At 49.9% G+C, this 17,811-nt stretch overlaps 1 protein-coding gene across 2 annotated transcripts; it reads left to right on the forward strand.

Moving 5' to 3' along the window:
- Positions 1-246: 246 nt before the first annotated feature.
- SORD (sorbitol dehydrogenase) lies at positions 247-17,386 on the forward strand. Of its 2 annotated transcripts, XM_064388634.1 has the most exons (10): positions 1,265-1,395; positions 2,294-2,432; positions 3,279-3,312; positions 4,028-4,192; positions 6,325-6,484; positions 9,041-9,159; positions 9,369-9,434; positions 14,465-14,640; positions 15,430-15,551; positions 16,297-17,386. In XM_064388634.1, the coding sequence occupies exons 1-10, from the start codon at positions 1,367-1,369 to the stop codon at positions 16,460-16,462; spliced, it is 1,176 nt and encodes a 391-aa protein (XP_064244704.1). In that variant the 5' UTR covers positions 1,265-1,366; the 3' UTR covers positions 16,463-17,386. The 2 variants fall into 2 exon arrangements, with proteins under 2 accessions (XP_064244705.1, XP_064244704.1); XM_064388635.1 differs by lacking the exons at positions 1,265-1,395; positions 2,294-2,432 and adding an exon at positions 247-475.
- The last annotated feature ends 425 nt before the right edge of the window (positions 17,387-17,811 follow it).

A 17,811-nucleotide genomic window follows, 5' to 3' on the forward strand; every position in this document is an offset into this window, starting at 1 on the left:
GTTACAGCCTGGAGGTGGAACTGGAGCTGGGGCTGGGGTCAGAGCCCAGAGCTGGGGCTGGACCCAGAGCCTGAAATGGAGCTGGGTTAGAGCCTGGAGCTGGAACTGGAGCTGGAGTTAGAGCCTGGAGCTGGGTTAGAGCCTGGAGCTGTGGCTGCAGTTAGGGCTGGAGCCGGCGCAGGGTCTGAGGCCTGGAATGGGAGCTGGGCCTGGAGCACCCGGGCGCGGAGCTGGGCCCGGAGCAGGAGCAGGAGCTGGAGCGGGGCCCGGCGCCGGGGTCGCGGCCGGAGCCGTGCCCGCAGCCTCCGTGCCCGCTCCGTGCCCGCTCCGTGCCGGGGGGCGGTGCCGGGCCTGCCGGAGCACGGGCGGCCCCCCAGCAGCGATCCTTGGACCCGGGTCCGTGCCGAGCTGAGCCATGGCGGCGCCGGGGCAGAACGTGGCCGTGGTGGTTCACCGAGCCGGGGACCTGCGCCTGGTACGGCCGCGGGGAGCCGGGGCCGGGCGGGGGCGGCGCGGCGGGAGCGGCCCCGCGGGCCCGGGGAGAGCCCGGGGCGAGCCCGGGCACCGGCGGGGTCCGGCCGGCAGCCCCGGCTCCTCCCGGCTCCGGAGAGCCTGAACCGGCCCCTATGGCCGGTTGGGGGTGGCCTGGGGGACGCGGGGACCCAGATTCGGGGGTGTCCCATGGCTGGGCCCTGCCATCCCCTCTGTGGGGAAGCCCGTGGCCGCTTCGGGATCTTCACGGCGTTACTGGGAATGACCCGGACGGGGGGGCGGGGGGGGGGGGAAAGGAAGAAAAAATGCACCTGCCCTCATGTGCCTGGGAGGTGCAGCCTTTTTGCAAGAGAAGTAAATTTTTAGATACACTCATTCAAGCATGCTAGAAGCATGCTCATTCCTTCTGCTGGAAGGATGCAAGTGTCAGAAGCGTGATTTATTTTTAGCTGGTTCCGGCAACTTTGCGTGTCCTATCGTGTACATTTTCTGGTTTTCCGATCTTGGAAAGGTTTCAGCTGCAGACTGCGCTTCGGGGACACAGGAGGGGACAATCTTGAGATCTTGGCTAACTCTGGGTGGAGAATCTTTTATCCCTGAAACCCAGAATCCCCAAAAAACCTCTCCACACCCCCCCCAATTAGCCCTTCTCCCAGCTGAAGGCACTCCCAGGGAGCAGGTGGAGGCTGGCTGTTGCTTATTTGGGCTGTCAGAGCCCAGGGGAGCAGCAGCACACAGGGTTTAGGGGGAGCAGGTGCTGGAGGACCCTCCCAGACAGGGAGGGGGGAGCCTTGATTTTGTACTTTTTCAGTACTTTAATCTCATTCTGCCTCTCTGGCTGCTAACGCTCAGCTTTTCTGGGTTCTGAATCACTATGGTGCTGCTGCAGTGTTTTCCAGTTTGGTGAGTGCCAAAGGGGGGAAAGGAAGATTTCCACGGGCAGACATTGGCAGGCAGCTTTCTGTACACAGAGTCCTGGCAGGAGGGCTCCAGGGAACACACAGACTTTGGACACACGCCTTGTTTAGGGGATGATTACCAGGGAAGTGGTTGGTTGATTCTTGCCAGTCCCGCCCAGCCGAAGCCACACGTGCCAAAGCCTGAGTGGTGGCTCCTGGTGGCTCCCAGGCTGCTCCCAGGCACCTTTGATACAATTGTGCTTTCCCTACAGTCACATGTAGCCTGACTAACAAAAGAAATCAAAGTGGGTTGAGGGCTGAGGTGGTTCCTCTAGCTCAAGAACACGTTTCCAAACCCCTGTGATTTAACAAAGGTGTCTCAGACTTGTGAAGGTGGACACTGGCTCCATCACATCTGTGTGGCTGGTCTCTAAACTGGCTTACACCCAGATGTGTGAGTTTTCCTTGGATATTTGTGCTGCTGGAGACCTTAGAGCTGGTCACCAGTGCCCTCCTGCCTCACTGGCAGCACCTTGTGTGATCCTCTAAGGCTTCTTGAAACTTCCTTGAAGTTTCTTCCCACCCTGTGGATGGTGCTCACTGTATTGACCCACTGGTGGTAGGAGTAGTCTCAGCAGTGAACTCTGAACTTGTTATCTGTTATTGATACCCTGAGCTGGGTGACACCATCTTCCTGTAATTCCCACACCTTTCTTGATTTTTGGACATGTTTCCCATGGGCAGAGTTGCTGTGATCCCTGTCCTGTGTTTGCTTGCCCTTAAGTAGTTGCACAGACTCCTCTTTGCTGCCCATTGAGGATTTATTTGTTTTATACTTGTACCATGGCTTCTCTTTTCATGTCTCCTTCCACAGAAAGTATTTGCTGTGTTTACTTTACCAGTCACCATTTTCTGAACTTCTCAGTGACAGAGAAGTTCAGAACAGACAACGGACAACGAGCAACGTTGTCAACAGACAACGAGCAGAATTTGTGTCTTTGGCACTCTCCACTTTGGTCGCTCCTATTTTCTCCAAAGCAGGTTGGAGAATTCACTTCCCACCAAGGTGTCTAGGTTTTCTGGGCACAGTTGTTATTGCCAATAAAAAAAGTGGTTTGGGGTTTGTTTTGTTTTTTTTTTTTGACACACACATTTTCAGGTAGAAGTTGGGTTTATCTCTCACTGTGGGCTCTCTGCTCGGTCTGAGGTGGTCTGTACCTCTGGTGTGTCCCCAGATCCTGTGCTTATTGCATTTCTGTAAAAGAGGTTACATCTAGATTGACCTCTTTTAGAAATAATGCTCTGGGCTGTGTCCTCAGTGTAACAAAACAAATCCCCCACAGAGAAAAATTGCAGATACAGGTCTGAACTTGGAAAATTTCAGTCAGTTTAGTCATATGAGAGCATGTTTTCAGAGTTGGTCTTTCCATGATGTTTAGAATGCTGAAGTACAAAACAGGAGTTGAGGAATATGCTGGGATTTAAACAGTTAAAATGCAGAGCAGTGCTCCTCACAGTTTGAGCAATAAATGAATTTTTAAGGGTTTACTGTTGGCACTGATCTGGGGGGCTTTTCTTAGAGACATAATCCTCGGGGTGGGTATTGTATTGTCCTGATGTTGTAAAATAATTTGGAGAGTGGATTTACAAGCTGGCAGTGTGCTTACTCCTACAGCTACCTGTGTTATCCACTGAGTGTGGGAAATGAGGGGAGCTTAGGAGCAGGCTCCATGTGGCACAGCCATGTCTTACAGAGCAGCCAGAACCAAAAACCTTGCCTGCTTCTGCTTATGGATTTACCTGAGCTAACCAGAGCTAAGCTTCCATAGATATTCCCAGGGATATGAACAAGCAGCTAAATGCTTTTTTTTTTCCTTTTGTCCATAGGAAAACCGTCCAATCCCAGAACCAGGTCCTAATGGTAGGTCTATAGATGACTGATTCTGGCTGCTTCCTTCTCTCTCTTTGTTTTCTCATTCTTTTTTGTTGCTCCTTGATAATATAAAATATTTCTGAGGAAGTATAAAATGATGCAAAAAACAATTGTGTGGCTGAAACAGATAATGCCGCTTTTCCAGCTGAAAAGAAGAGCTGGAGCAGTCACAGCTAAACCCCTTTATCTGGCTTTTTTTGTTTCCTGTTCCATCAGTTTGTGTGTGTCACAGTAAATGGCTCTTGGGACATTCCAGATGATTGTATGCAGGACTAAACATTAATAGAATGGGCATATGGGCTGATAGAAATTCGATTCACTAACTCTCTGGGGCTGAAATCATACCTTTGGGAGAAGGGAAAATTAAATGGACTTGCTATTTTATTCCTGCTCCAGCAATAATAACGCCCCTCTTAAATTGCATTACTTTGTTGACCATATTTTTACTGACATCAGCTTTTGTCTTGCCCTATCTTGAGCCTTCTTGCTTTGTGAATCATTGCATAGTTTTGTATTTGAGCGGGTGGCTCGTGAACGTGCCGCTCTCCCAACGTGTGCACGCACAGTTCTGGTGTGTTGATTGAATGCCAGTGAATTTGGATGTGCCGATACCGGCTCGGCCTTTGCTCTGGGGCCCACGTGCTGCTCTCCCCGTGCCTAAGGTTGGTTTTTCTACAAGGAACCTTCCCTCCTTTCCTGGCAGAGGTCCTCCTGCGCATGCATTCCGTTGGCATCTGCGGCTCCGACGTTCACTACTGGCAGCACGGTCGGATTGGGGATTTTGTTGTCAAGAGTCCCATGGTGCTGGGACACGAAGCTTCCGGGACTGTCGTAAAAGTGGGCTCTGGGGTGACTCATCTGAAACCAGGTATCTGGAACCAAACCCATTTGTTTGTTTTCCTCCTAATCAGTTCCGAGAATGTGTCGATAACAGGCTGTGTTTTTTTCTGTCATGTAAATTCATCTGAAGTTCTGAACTCACGGGGTGACCTCCTTCAAGAAGTGTCACTGTGCTGCAGTTAGTCACCGATCTTGGCCACTGGAATGTGATATTCCTTAGGTAGCTTTATCCTGGGATGTGTTGAGCTGGCCTGGCTGTATCTTAATGCAGAGCAGAGTGTATATTGGTACAAGGTGGCTTTTAAGGAGGCTTGATAAAGCTTCAGAAACCACATCTATAGCTCTTGCCAGCAACCTGCTGTGAGTGTTTCTTCTCTGTGTGTGCTCTTGAAGGAGCAAACGGCCTCCTGCAGTGCAGGGGTCACTGGAGCCACTGCTGCAGGCCCTGTGCTGGGACCTCCACAGCTTGCTGTGCTTATGAATATCCTGGAAAATGGACTGAGCAGGGAATTTTGTAAAGTTTGGTGATGACAGCAACTTAGGCAAGGTGGAGAGGATGTGGAGGAGAGCCAGCAAAAGTTACAGAGAGACCAGAGAGGTGTTAGGGAGATGCAAGTGGGATTCAATGCAGGCAAACACAAAGTGATATCCACGACAGAACAAACAAAACCAGCTTCATATCTAAAATGCTGTGCTGACCATCACTGCTGAGGGGTGAGACCTTTGGTTCTTACACTGCATAGCAGCATTGGCTCCACTGCAGTGAAAATCACTGTTGGGAAAGGGACACTCAAAGGATGTCAGTGCACATCTGGAACTCTGCATGCAGTTCTGGTCTCCTCCTTTCCAAAAGGATGTAAAACAAGTGAGAAGGGTTCAGAGGAGGACAAGGAGATAACGACATGTGGAGCAGCATCTCTGACAAATGTCCAAGTCAGGAACTCGAGCTGAGAGCTAGAGAGACAGCTCAAGGATGTGAGGGCTGGCAGAAGAGATTGCTCCAGCACCAGAGCAAGGCACAGTGAGGTGCAGCATTCACCTGAGATGCAGCAGACCATGTAGTTTGTGTGGTGGAAGGAGAAGTTGTTGAGTGTTACTAAATACAAACAAACCACCTGTGACTTGGGGGGCCTCGCAGCTGTGTATAAAGTGAGAGTATTCAGTGTGTGCCTATCCTGCCTCTGTCCTGTCAGACACCTGTTGTTGGCCAGCTCAGAGGGGATGCAGTGGCCTAGATGGCTCCTTACTTCCATCCTGATTATCCCTGAGTCTGCCTGAAAGCCTGTTGGTGAAGAGCTTTGCTCAGAGGTTTGGCTCAGATTCCTCTGCCAAATAAATGTGAGGCTTTGTGTCCCTTGTGTACTTGCAAGTTGTACTTTGCTCACACTGTTTTCTCTGGTCCATCCTGCTTTGTGGCTGCACTTAAATAATAGCTCTTTGTCCTGCAGCATGTGTCCTTCCAGCACCCTGGGCTACTCTGTTGTAGCACCAAGCTGTCTCTGTTCCCAGATAAATCCTGCCAGGCTCCTGGGTGTTCTGCACCTTAAGCTTCCTTCCCTGTGAGGCTGGTGAGGCCCTGGCACAGGGTGCCCAGAGCAGCTGTGGCTGCCCCATCCCTGGAAGTGTTCAAGGCCGGGTTGGACAGGGCTTGGAGCAACCTGGCTTAGTGGAAGGTGTCCCTGCTCATGGCAGGGAGTGGAACAAGCTGAGCTTTAAGGTCCCTTCAACACAAATTCTGTGATTCCCAAGGAACAGCCCTTTCCAGCTGGCAGCATGGTGGAGCAAACCTCCAAGCTCACCTGCTCCATCCTTAGTATTTCCTCTTCTACAGCTTCAGAAAAATATCTGATCACAGTGTGATTGCCTGGGGGCTGCCCCTTCATCTGCTGAGGTTGGCTGCAAGGCAGCTGGAGGAAGGTGTGTGTGTGGGGCTGAGCTTCCATCTGTGCCTGTGCAACACCATCTCTTTCCAAGTACCTGGGAAGATCTCAGTGATGGGGCTGCTGTGAAGGGAGCATTGGGAACCAGCCTGGTTCCCAGCAAGACCTTCCTCACGCCCCTCCTGCCTGTGTGCTGCCAGCGTTTCTGTGCTTTTTGGTGCTACTGCTGCTTGTGTGCCACCCTGTCCCTGACCCACTCCATGTGCTTTCATCCTGGCAGGTGACCGTGTGGCCATCGAGCCAGGTGTCCCAAGGGAGATGGATGAATTCTGCAAATCTGGGCGCTACAACCTGTCCCCCACCATCTTCTTCTGCGCGACGCCGCCCGACGACGGCAACCTGTGCCGCTACTACAAGCACAGTGCAAGCTACTGCTACAAGTCAGTCCCTGCTCCCTCCACGGGGAAATACACACTCCCTGGGGGGAGATTAGCTGCAGCAATCACCTCTTGGCCCTTTGGAACACTCTTTATGTGGTCCCAACAGGTTCTGTTGCTTTCTGATCCATAAATAACATGCCTAAGCTTGGATGGCAGCCACTTTGCAAAGGGTTTGTCAGGCAGACAGTTTATCCCCTCAGGTGCCAGACATAAACATTTCTTGCATGTCTCCTGGGATGTCACCACTGGTTTACCCTTTAATTCTTTTCCTTTTCCCATTTGCTCCTTGCTCTTGGTTTCTCTCCTGTCTTTTTCCATATCCTTGCCTTCCTAGGCCGGTGCCTGAAGGTGTTTGTCTGGTTCTCTGAGCTGAGTTTTGCTGCTGCTTTTCAGGAAACACCAGGATGACTGCTGACATCTCACTCTGTCATTTGAAACAAAGTCACCCCACTTTGAGCAGAGCAGGAACAGAAAGCACTAGCCCTGCTGAGCTGTTTTTTCATGTGTTTCTGAGTGCCTCTATGAAGCTACCAGCATTACAACATATCTGTTTTCATGTCCAGTTCAGCAAACTTGAATATGTTATTAATTGTGGCAGCACTGGCACATTTGCTTAGAAGCAAATCTGTGTTTAAACCCTCTGGCAAATCGTAGAATCCCAAAAGCGTTCGGTTGGGAAGGGACCTTAAAGCTCTTCCCACTCCAACCCCTGCCATGGACAGGGACACCTTCCACTGTCCCACATTGCTGTATGCTCCATTCAGCCTGACCTTGAGCACTTCCAGGGATGGGGCAGCCAAAACTTCTCTGGGCAACCTGTGCCAGGGCCTCAAATACTCCAAAGACCTGAAAAATCTGGTACAACGTTATACCCACTTAAGTGCCTTTAACAAGGAGTTAAAATAGCCCAAGTAGTGTCCCCCCTTCAGGCAGCTCTACCTGTGGAGCTTGTTCTTGTTCAGTGTGTCTGGAGCTGGTACTTCCATGAGCAGGAACATCCTTGGGATTGATCTTTGGTGTCTGCACAGAAGGTGTTCAGGATCCTGTCAGTTGGAAGGAGGGACCTGACTGCTCTTCTCCTGGGAGTCCTCAGGCAGGAGGCTTTCAAAGCAGATACCAAGCAACTGCTGTCAGGATGAGGTGCTGGTCTGGTTGGGATTAGCATCTCACTGTCCAGACCCACTGCCATTGATTTCCTGTGTATCAAAATAACATTTTCTGATGGCATCACAAGTTTTTGGTGATGGTTTGTAGCTGGCTTCTTCCAGGCTTTTGCTTTTCTCCTCCAATTTGATCAAATATTACTTTGGCTATTTTTTTTTTTGTTTTATTTTATTTTTAAGCTTTGGGATGCAGAGCCTGGACCTGGTGCTCCCAGTTTCACATCAGCAGTGCTGTGGCTGGCTCATGTAGAGCAGGTTGCCTGGCACGCAGTCACTCTGCCAGCACAGATGATGGCTGAGCTCAGTGAGCTTTCACACATTTGGGCAGTGTCCTGCTGTGGACAGACTCTGTGGTGGGTGCTCTGAGTAACTTGATGGAGGGGGAATCATGCCCTCCCCATTGACAGGGCAGTGCCCAAACCCAGCAGCAGCAGACATGGTGCCAGACTCTGTGACAATGGAACTCTTGGAGTCAGACCTTTAAAGCTGTTGGAAATAAGAGATATGCAGATACCTTGTAGCTGTCTTCCCACAGCCATCATTTCCATTTCTTTGGCTTCACATTGGCCTGGCTGAGATCTGACCTTGAGCTTCCCAGTGCTGTCACTGTCCCTGCTGACCCTCCTGGCAGGCACAGCTTCCAGAGCAGTGTGAGAACCCACACTGGTGGCTTGCTGGTGGGCAGTGTTTGGGGGCTGAGAATGATTTTTTTCAGCAGCTCAGAAGGGTTTCACTTCCTCTGCTTTTTCTCTGTCACTTATGTTGGCTGTGTTACAGGACTGTTTTTGTCCAAAACATGTTTGATACCCACTGCACATGGGAGGATGCATACTGGGACCAGTCCACTTGTTAAAACTCTTGGTGTGCTAGTCCAAAACAGGATCAGGGAAGGTGATCCTGGCTGTTACCAGGAAGGGACACCTGGATCTGGCTGCCTTTCCTGGTGGCCTCACCTTTGGCAGCAGGATGTTTTCTAAAAGCTGATTCAGCCCTGGTGAGGGTTCTGGGAGCTCACTGGTGGGTGAGCCATAGGGCAGCTTCGGGGTAGTACATATGCAACTGGGGGGTTTATTCTAATGGAATGAGTGGCAAAGGAATCCTTGTTGCCTCACCAGGTACTGGAGAGTTGATGTGGGGAAGTTTGTGGGTCCCTGGGTGTGGTGCTTGGACAAACCTCACTGAAAAATGCATCAGGTGCACTTGATGCTGCTTCAGAGGAGGGAAAGAAGCAATGGAATCTCTTGAAGTGTATTCCAGCATATTTCCCTGACCACAGGTGGCAGTGTGTTTTACCACTGTGCTTTACACCCATGTTTGATTTTTGAGTGTCATGGCTTTCCCCATCACCCTCATGAACTACATTGTGACTGTTCCTTGTGTCCCATTCTTGCAGGCTTCCAGATAATGTCACCTTTGAGGAAGGAGCCCTTATCGAGCCCCTCTCGGTGGGAATCCACGCCTGCAAAAGAGCAGGAGTCACTCTGGGAAGCAAAGTCTTCGTGTCTGGCTCTGGTACAGTGCTCACAGCCAGTCCTTGGGTTCCCTGCCTGCTGGGAGGGATGGGCAGGCTCAGGCTCTGCTTCTGGGCTCTGCTGGAGGGGATGAGGGGGACCTTGGGGCTGTTCCTCTGGCCAGGGACACGCTGAGCTCTGGGCATGTTCAGAGGTGGGGCTGGTGCTGCCTGGCAGTGGTACACGTTCTCTTTCTCTCTTTGTGCCCAGGACCAATCGGCCTCGTTAATGTGATTGTTGCTAAGATGATGGGTGCAGCAGTCGTGGTGGTTTCAGGTAAGTCCTTTCAGCCCTTTCAGAGTGTGCCTGTTTCCCACCATACAGAATCACAAAATCATTAAGGTTGGAAAAAGCCACTTAGACCATTGAGTCCAACCATTACCCAGCACTGCCAAGCCCAACCATGTTCATCTAAGTGCCTCATCCACATGTTTTTTGAACAGTTCCAGGGATGGTGATTCCACCACTTCCCTGTACAGCCTGTTCCAGTACCTGACCACCCTTCTAGGGAAGTTTCATCTTTGCAGGTTATTTTTACCTCTGGTAGTGCTAGATGATGGCCCAGACAGTGTTTGCCCACTGTTTTGTGTGTGCAGCCACACTCTGCTTCTCCACTTGTCTTTCTCTGCCCTTCTATCTGCTCCTGCTGGGGGTTTCATTATTCACTGGTTATCCACAGTGGCTGAAATGGCCTTTTCAAGGTCTCTACATTTCAGAAGTGGGTGTTCCTTGCATAATTGTATCCTGGACGTTTCTAGTTGAGCTGCTGCTTGCAGGAATGTCTTTGTCCAGTTGTGTCAGGAAAACCTCTGAGGAAGGAGATCCCATCTTTCTAGATACCTTTTCCAGGTTAGCATCTCTTAATGATGAAGCTTTTTCTAGGGTCCACTCACAAACTGTCATTTATGGAGATTCCCCCTTTATGGAAGAACTGAGTCTTCACCACCTTTGCAGCTGTCCTTCAGGTTGTTGAGACAGCCATTCCATCCCCCCTTTTTTTGCCATGCTAACCTAGCCCAGATCCTTCTAGCTCTCCTGTAAGGTTCAGGCCCTCTCTCTCTGTAGCTTGCCCAGAAGGATGGAGAGCTGGAGTAACCTGAGGATGTTCTCTGGCTGAAATTTCCACCTGGGGGGTGAGCAGGGTCTGGAAATGGTGCTTCCAGCTCCCACTATGGGTCTTCAGTCTTTCTGAGTGGTGAAGGCCAGGAGGAGCAGTTAGAGGTGCCACTGGACATTGAGCACAGACTGCTGCAGTTTTTATGTCAAAGCCCTAAAGGCTCTTGACCTTCCAGAAGGCTGTTACTCACCTCCTGGTGTGTAACAAGTGTATTTTTGACCTTTCCATTACTGTATCTTACTTGACCCACTTTGGGTCAAGAGATAAAATTCAGGTCCCACCCTCTTGCCTTCACAGAAACATCCTTCAGTAGTAGCTCAGGACAAAACACGAGACCTTCTCCTCCCTTAATCCCTTTGCTGTTGAGTCCAGGGCATTTTTAGCTGTGCTGACCTCACCCTGCAGGTGTGTGTGCTTGATGGATGTGGTCGGTCCACACCTCAGATTTTGTGAAGTGTTGTCATTTGAGGATGATGTTTGCTGTGCCAGGAAAAACAGCTCTGCCTCCTGAATCATGCACGAGGAACCTCGTGCCCAGCTGGGCTGGTGCAGGGGCTGGGGGTGTCCCGTTCCCTGGGTGGGGAAGGCTTGGTCAGTGGGGTTGGTGGGGCTGAGGCAGCTGGCCCAGCCTGCCCCTCATTCCTGCTCCAGGAATGGGAGTGTCTTCCCCCTTAGCTCCTGATGGGGACCTTGGCAAGCTGAGCTGGCTGTCATGTGCCACGGGAGGTGCCTGCTGCTTGCTTTGTAGGATCAGCAAGCTTGGATACATGGAATTACCCTTTCCTATCTTTATGTGCTAGCCTAGGTGCTGATTCTGACTCGTGGATGTCTCTTCCACATGAGAGGGGTTTGGCTGAGGTGCTCACACCATGAAGGTGCTGTCCCAAGTCAAATATTTGACCGTGAGCTGAGGAATGGGTTTGGTTTGGCTTGTGCTGCTGGAGATTTTGCTGCCTGTCTCAAGGAACTGCTTTTTGTTTTGGCTTTAGGAGCCAACACCTGTGAGGTGCCTGTCTGCCCACAGAGGCCCTCTTGTACTTTGCTACCAGATTATCTGAATTCATTGCCCTGTGCTTTTATCATGTGTCTCTGAAGAGCTTTGTCTGTGCAGCACTTATGGCTTTAAAAGTTTGTGTTTGCTTTGACAAGTTTCTCACAGATCTAGAAATATTTAGAAAAGCTTTTTTGTGAGAACTCACCTCCTACAACTTCTGTCTTTGGCTTGCCTGGAGTGTTTGATATATTTAATGGACTCCAGTTGGGTGAGAAGATAATTTTGTTTCATGGGTCCTCATCTACTCTTCCAAAAGGTCTGTGTCTTTCTCCACTCCACTCCTGAGTGGGTGTGATTGATATTTATGGGCAACCTTCTCCTGTCTTCCTGCCTTGCTGTTGCTCTGAAAAGCTACTTTTCTCCTCAGATGCATGTAAAAAATCAGCTTTTCTCCCAGCAAGTGAAGGGGCAATTTAGGTGTTCATGTTGGGCTGTCTTGCATTGCACTGTCTGTCACTGAAGGTGCACTTAATAATTCCTGCTTAAGGGAAATGATTCTCCTTGTTCTATCTCAGTCTGAAGTTCTGGGTGTTGATGCTTCCAGAAACTCTGGAATTCAAGGTCAGGGGAGGTGAGTAACTGTACAGAGCTCAACTCCTTTGAGAAAGAAGATGAACAAAGAAAATCTGAGAATAATCAAGAGTATTTATTTGCTTGTTAAGTTGGCTCATAAACCATCATGAGAAGCTTAAGGGTAATTTGATAACTTCACTGGAAGCAAACCAAACTTTAATTAGCTCCAGGGGCTGGGAAGTGAAAACAAACTTCTGACTAGAGGCAAGATGCAAGCCATTAATTGTTTAATTGACCAGTTTCCCAAGAGGTGCGTGGGTTTAAAGTGCAAAGGACTTGATCCTCCCCAAGACTCACAAGTGTCTGGAGCTCTGAACAATGCAGTGACCTGCAGATCTGTCTGCTTCACTAAGTGCTTCCTGGTGATTCAGGTGTTCTGGGATGTTACTGCAGCCCTGGCCAGGGCTGACAGTGTTGCTGCTGCATTCCATGTGCTGCTTAGAGCCAGGGCTTCCTTCCCAAGCAGGTCAGCAAACCAGAGGCCAGCTGCAGGGAAGATGTGGGATTTTTTTGCTGTCTGGGAGTGATTTTGTGGCCACTTTGAAATGCACTGGCTGCCTTGTTACTCTGGGACACTGCCTGTGGTTTATTTCTGCTAGAAAGAACGTATGAAATATGTAAAATATAGACTAGAAGATCTCTAATATTTTATATAGTTATATATTATGCATATATAATATTTATATATATATATATTTTAATTTAAAGTACATTAGTGACTTAGGAGATGTTAAAAGTGGTAGAATCCAGAATCTGTGTCTGCTGTGAACTGGTATTGTGAGACCAATCTTCACAGGGAGTTTAGTCTTGAGAGGACTGTTAAGCCCCTGTGGTCTCCTTGCCATACACTGAGATTTGGGAGACACCAACCATGCTGGGCAAAAGTGTTTTATAGCACTTGAAGTGCCTCAAAAAGCTCCTGGCCATGCAGTTGGTGCGTGGGAGGTCTCTGAGTGCAGCTCAGCTGGGGTCAAGCATGACCCCACACACAGCCTGGAGCCCAGTGAAGTCCCAAATGAAATCCCAAAGAGCTTGGAAGGGACAGAGGTGACTCCTGCAGCCACAGGAACGAGCCCATGTTGGGGCTTCCAGGGTGGTGCTGCCCTTTCTTTTCAGCCTTGGCTTTTCCTCTTTAGTCTGCATTTTTTTACCCTTTGTTACCCTTTGTTGAAACACCCTCCTCAGCTCTCCTGCGTGCTCAGCTTGGTAGTTGTGCCCACACTTGGCATCCCGAGCCTTCCTGTGGGGGCATGTCCAACATCTGGCCTGCCAGTGAGTGCCTGTCCATCCCCTGCCCTGCCAGTGAGTGCCATCATTTTTGCTGAGGGATGGGCAGGGTAGAGCCTCTGGCTCACTCCCAGGACTGCAGCTGAGTCAGAGCAGCTCATGTTGGAGAACTGGCCTTCTCCTCCTCCTCTTCCCCTTGATATTTTCACCCCACCCCATCTCTGAGTTCTCTGAAGACTGTGCCCTGGTGAGAGGGGTGTTTTTTGCTGTGTGTGCCTCTACCACAGGCGTCGTTTTCTGAGTCTTCAAGCCTCTTGGAGGAGACCACCCCTCAATTTTGGATCTAGGAAATCTTGGCTGTTTTATCTTTTCCAGTGCCAGCATGCAGACCCCTGTAGACCACTGCTTTAGTGTAGGGAAAAGAGGTGATTCCTTCCTGGGAAATCCCACTCTTCTCATCTGTCCATGTCCTTATCTCCAGAGGTGGCCTGGTTGCCATTGGTGCCTGGAGAGGAATAGGTGGCTTTCCTCCATGGGATGTGGGATGCCCCAGCAGGACAGCTTGGTACAAACCCCCTGTGTATCTTCAGGTGATACTTAGAGCCCTGTCAAGATCCCTCAGAGCAGAGTACAGGAGTACAGCCATGCCCTCACAGATGTTTATCATCACCAGCTTTGTTGCTCCATGTTAATGGGGTGTCTCAGGTCCACCTTCTTACCAGGTCCACTCCCTTTTTTCTTTATGGGCTTGCCTGCTCATTCATCTGTGACAGAAACAGTCTGAGAGATGCTCAGCAGCCTCCAGAGCTGCTACAAGGAGGGTAAAGAGCAAGCCAGCTCTGTGGCAGTGCAGACACACTAAGTGTTTACAAGGAATGCATTCTGCAGTTTGCTCAGCTGAAGGCACCTGCTGAGCGTTCCTTGAGGAAGCCCTTAGAGAGCTCATGGTCTGTTCTCATTGGGTACTGTTGGAAGTGAAATGGCCACATTAATGATCCTCTGAGCCTGTTGTCTCCTGTTGGAAGGATTTCTTGGTGCTGTCCATAGCCATGTCTACTCTCTTGATGCACTCTCAGTGTTCTGGCAGTACCAAAGAGAAAACGCCCATGGCAGGGAATGGAACTTCAAAGTGTGGAGTGGAGCTTTGAAGTCCCTTCCAACCCAAACTGTTCCAGGATTTTATGATCATTCTCTGCCTGCCAGGAAGGGGTGAATCGTCACCTCTTCTGGTTGTGCACTGTCCTGTGCACACATGTAGTGAGCAGATGCCAGGTTCAGGTTCTTCTCCCTCTTTCACATAATGCTCCAATTCTTGGCTTGGTTTTCTTTCCACAGACTTATCTGCCTCTCGCCTGCAAACAGCCAAGGAGGTGGGGGCAGATTTCACCATTCAGGTGAAGAACGAGACCCCGCAGGAGGTGGCCTCCAAAGTGGAAAGTGTGCTTGGCTGCATGCCTGAGATAACTGTGGAGTGCACAGGAGTGCAAGCCTGTATCCAGGCTGGAATTTATGTGAGTACCACTTGTTCCAAAGGCAGACCAGTGATGGTGTTGGTCTGGTTTTTTCTGGGATGGTTCAGTGAATGAGCTATTTCACTCCCACAGTGCTTAATTTAGTGAGCTTGGTTTGGGAAGAAAAGCTGCTCCTTAGACAATAAACTGAGACAGACAATTAAAGTGTTAACATCAGCATGGGGATAATTAATTTGATGTTTGGGTGCTTAGCCACTTACCAAGGAGACTCCAGTAAGATCCCCAAACCCAGGGAGTAGGACAGCAGCATCCATTGAAGTTATGTCCAAATAAGAAAAGTAATCAAGAAAATTAATTACAGAAGGAATGAAAGAAGCAATTAAGAAAGGGATGTTTTGCTGCCATGAATATCCTAACAGGAAGATGGGGGAAGGTTAATGTGGAGTTTCACAGTGAAAGGACAGGAGGGGAATGGGACAAACTGCAAAAAGAGAAATTCCAGTAGAGCATCAGGCTCTTAGTTTTAAATCTCTCCCACTGAAATCCTGAAGTACTTTTTGTAGTCCTAAATGCCAGCCATTTTTCAGAATAGGGTTTTCAGAATGGGATTCCTTCTGAGGTTTTCACAAGATTGCATTTTTTGCTTTGATTACCACATGTTTCACTCTTACACACTCCTGACAGCATCCCGCCTCCCCCTGCCTTCTCTGCTGTGCCCCAGGCAGTCCATAGCAGCCACAAAGGCTGGCTTTATTTTTGACAGACCCTGCACAGGCTCCTGCAACTGTGCTCTGCAAAATGTAACCTGTTTGTGTGTTTGCTCTCCAGGCCACTCGTTCTGGAGGCACCTTGGTTCTGGTGGGGCTGGGGCCTGAGATGGTGACGGTGCCCATCGTGAACGCGGCCGTGCGGGAAGTGGACATCCGTGGGGTATTCCGCTACTGCAACACGTGAGTCTCCTGCTGGGGGGGCTGACGTGTCTCCAAGTTAAAATCCTTCAGAGCTCTACTTTCTTCCTAGTGGAGAAAGTCTCTTTTCTTAATCTGTACCTCTCCAGGGAGGATTTATGGGATGTCATCACGCTCCTTCTTAAAATGAGAAGTGTTATTAAGTAGGCAGTTTGGGAACTGGATTAGCTGCTGCATCTCTTTGTATCCCTGTTGCTCTAATTTGGCCCATTCATGGTTGAAACTGGTGATCTTGGAGGCCTTTTCCAATCTTAGTGTTTCTATGATTCTAAACAGAGTGGCAGCACAATCCCTATGAGGGACTCTGTGCCACAGAAGAGGTTGGAAGCTGGCTGAGGCTTTTCCTTTTTTCTCCCTGCACTGAGTCCACGAGTTTGAGCTCCACCATGGTCAGTGTATGGGCAAGAGGCCGGGCAAGAGAAAAGGAGAGCATGGCAGTTTTGGTTTTCATTCAGGGCTTCCAAAGTAGTAGTTTCCTGTGATTCTCACTTGCTTCCTGTGATTTCACTTATGCTCTCAACTCTCTGTGTAGCAGTGCCTGTCTTCTCAGAGCTCAACAGCCCAGAGCAGTTGGCTTGTCCCATCTCCCTTACCAGACACCAGAAGGTTTTTTGCAGGCAAAACTTCCCTGGGCTAAGGAGATAACTGATGATCCAAGCTGTCCATGCTCTTTTCCTGGACTCCAGCCTAGTGGCTGCTCTCATCCCCTGCTCTGTTTCCCTTGCAGGTGGCCTGTGGCCATCGCTCTTCTCGCCTCCAAGCGGATCAACATCAAGCCCTTGGTTACACACCGTTTTCCCCTGGAGAAGGCTCTGGAGGCCTTTGAGACCACCAAGAGGGGTGAGGGGGTCAAAGTCATGCTGAAGTGTGACCCCACTGATCAGAACCCCTGAGCTGTCCCAGTGCCCAGCCCTCATCCCTGCTGCTTGTAACTAGAAAATTAAATGTAATGAGGGTGAATGGTACTGGGAGACACCATTAGAGCATTAACAGGTTACTACAAATGGACAAGCAATAGCTTGAATCAAAATGCTGAATTAGAGATGATGGGTTGCACAGTTGGTGGCTCTTCTTCACAGACCACACGTGCAGGAGAGCCTGGCCAGGTTCCTCCATGCCAGGGAGGAACTGGCATGTGGCACAGCAAGGGTGGAGCTGCTGGCACTCCTCCTTGCTGTCCCACACTGCCCTGGCTGCAGCATTTCCTGCATGGCAATCCCTGGATGCAGAATAGCTCTATGTGAATATCCCTCGTGGGTGCTCAGGGACTGTACAGCCTGTGGAACAGAGCCTGGCCCTCCCCACTCCCTGGGAAGCACTGGCACATTCAGGTCATTCTCTCCACGCCCTTCTCAAAGCTCAGAAATGGGGTTTTTGGGAAACTTGGAGGCCAGCTGGGACCATGTCGTCTGTGTCACCCCCCAACAGCTCCTCATGGGACCACTGCAGGCAGGGAACTGAGACTGCTGAGAGCCCTGTCCTGATGTGCCTCCCATGAAGGGGCTGTTGGGGGGCACAGCTGCTTTTGGCATGGAAAGGAGCACAGATGAGACATGACAGGACATTTGGTGAAGCGTCATCTCAAAGGTTTTACCACTGTTTTGAGTGAGCATCACTCAAAGGTTTTACCACTGCAAACAAATCATAATTATAATCATAATTCCTGCTGAGTTTGTGAGCCACAAACAAGGTACTAATGAGGTAAAAAAAAAAAAATCTAATCTTTGATTACAGTCATGTTAATTTTAGTACTCAGAGATCAGTTCCTTCCTTGGTACTGAATTTTCTTCAATAAATTCTGGCTGCTTGAGACCTTCCAGATGTGTTCCTTGAAGTGTGGGGTGTGGGTTGGAGGGGCTTGCAGGGGTCTGTGCAGGTCTAAGCCTCACCAGGGTGCAGGTTGAGCTCAGTGTTGGCAGGACTGTGAAACCTCAAAGGACCCAACCACTCACAAATGAAACCTCATGTTTATTCCAGATGTGGCCAAGTTAATCCTGGCAGAGATGGAAAGCCCCAAGTCCATGCTGAATTTTACAGGGATGAGATATAACCCGGGGGAACTTTCTGTAGCCAGAAGAAGTGGTCAAAATGCATGCTCAGCACATTCCTATGCTGGGAAGCACCCCATTGGCATGGCTGGGATTCACTGGCCATCCTGACTCCTGTCCTCTGGGGATCCCCACTGGCGTGGCTGGAAAACCAGTGGCTATTGCAAGATTATTCTTGCTGGGAAATGGAAATT

Source organism: Passer domesticus, chromosome 14 (genome assembly GCF_036417665.1).
Source record: "Passer domesticus isolate bPasDom1 chromosome 14, bPasDom1.hap1, whole genome shotgun sequence".
In the NCBI taxonomy this organism is placed as follows: Eukaryota; Metazoa; Chordata; class Aves; order Passeriformes; family Passeridae; genus Passer; species Passer domesticus.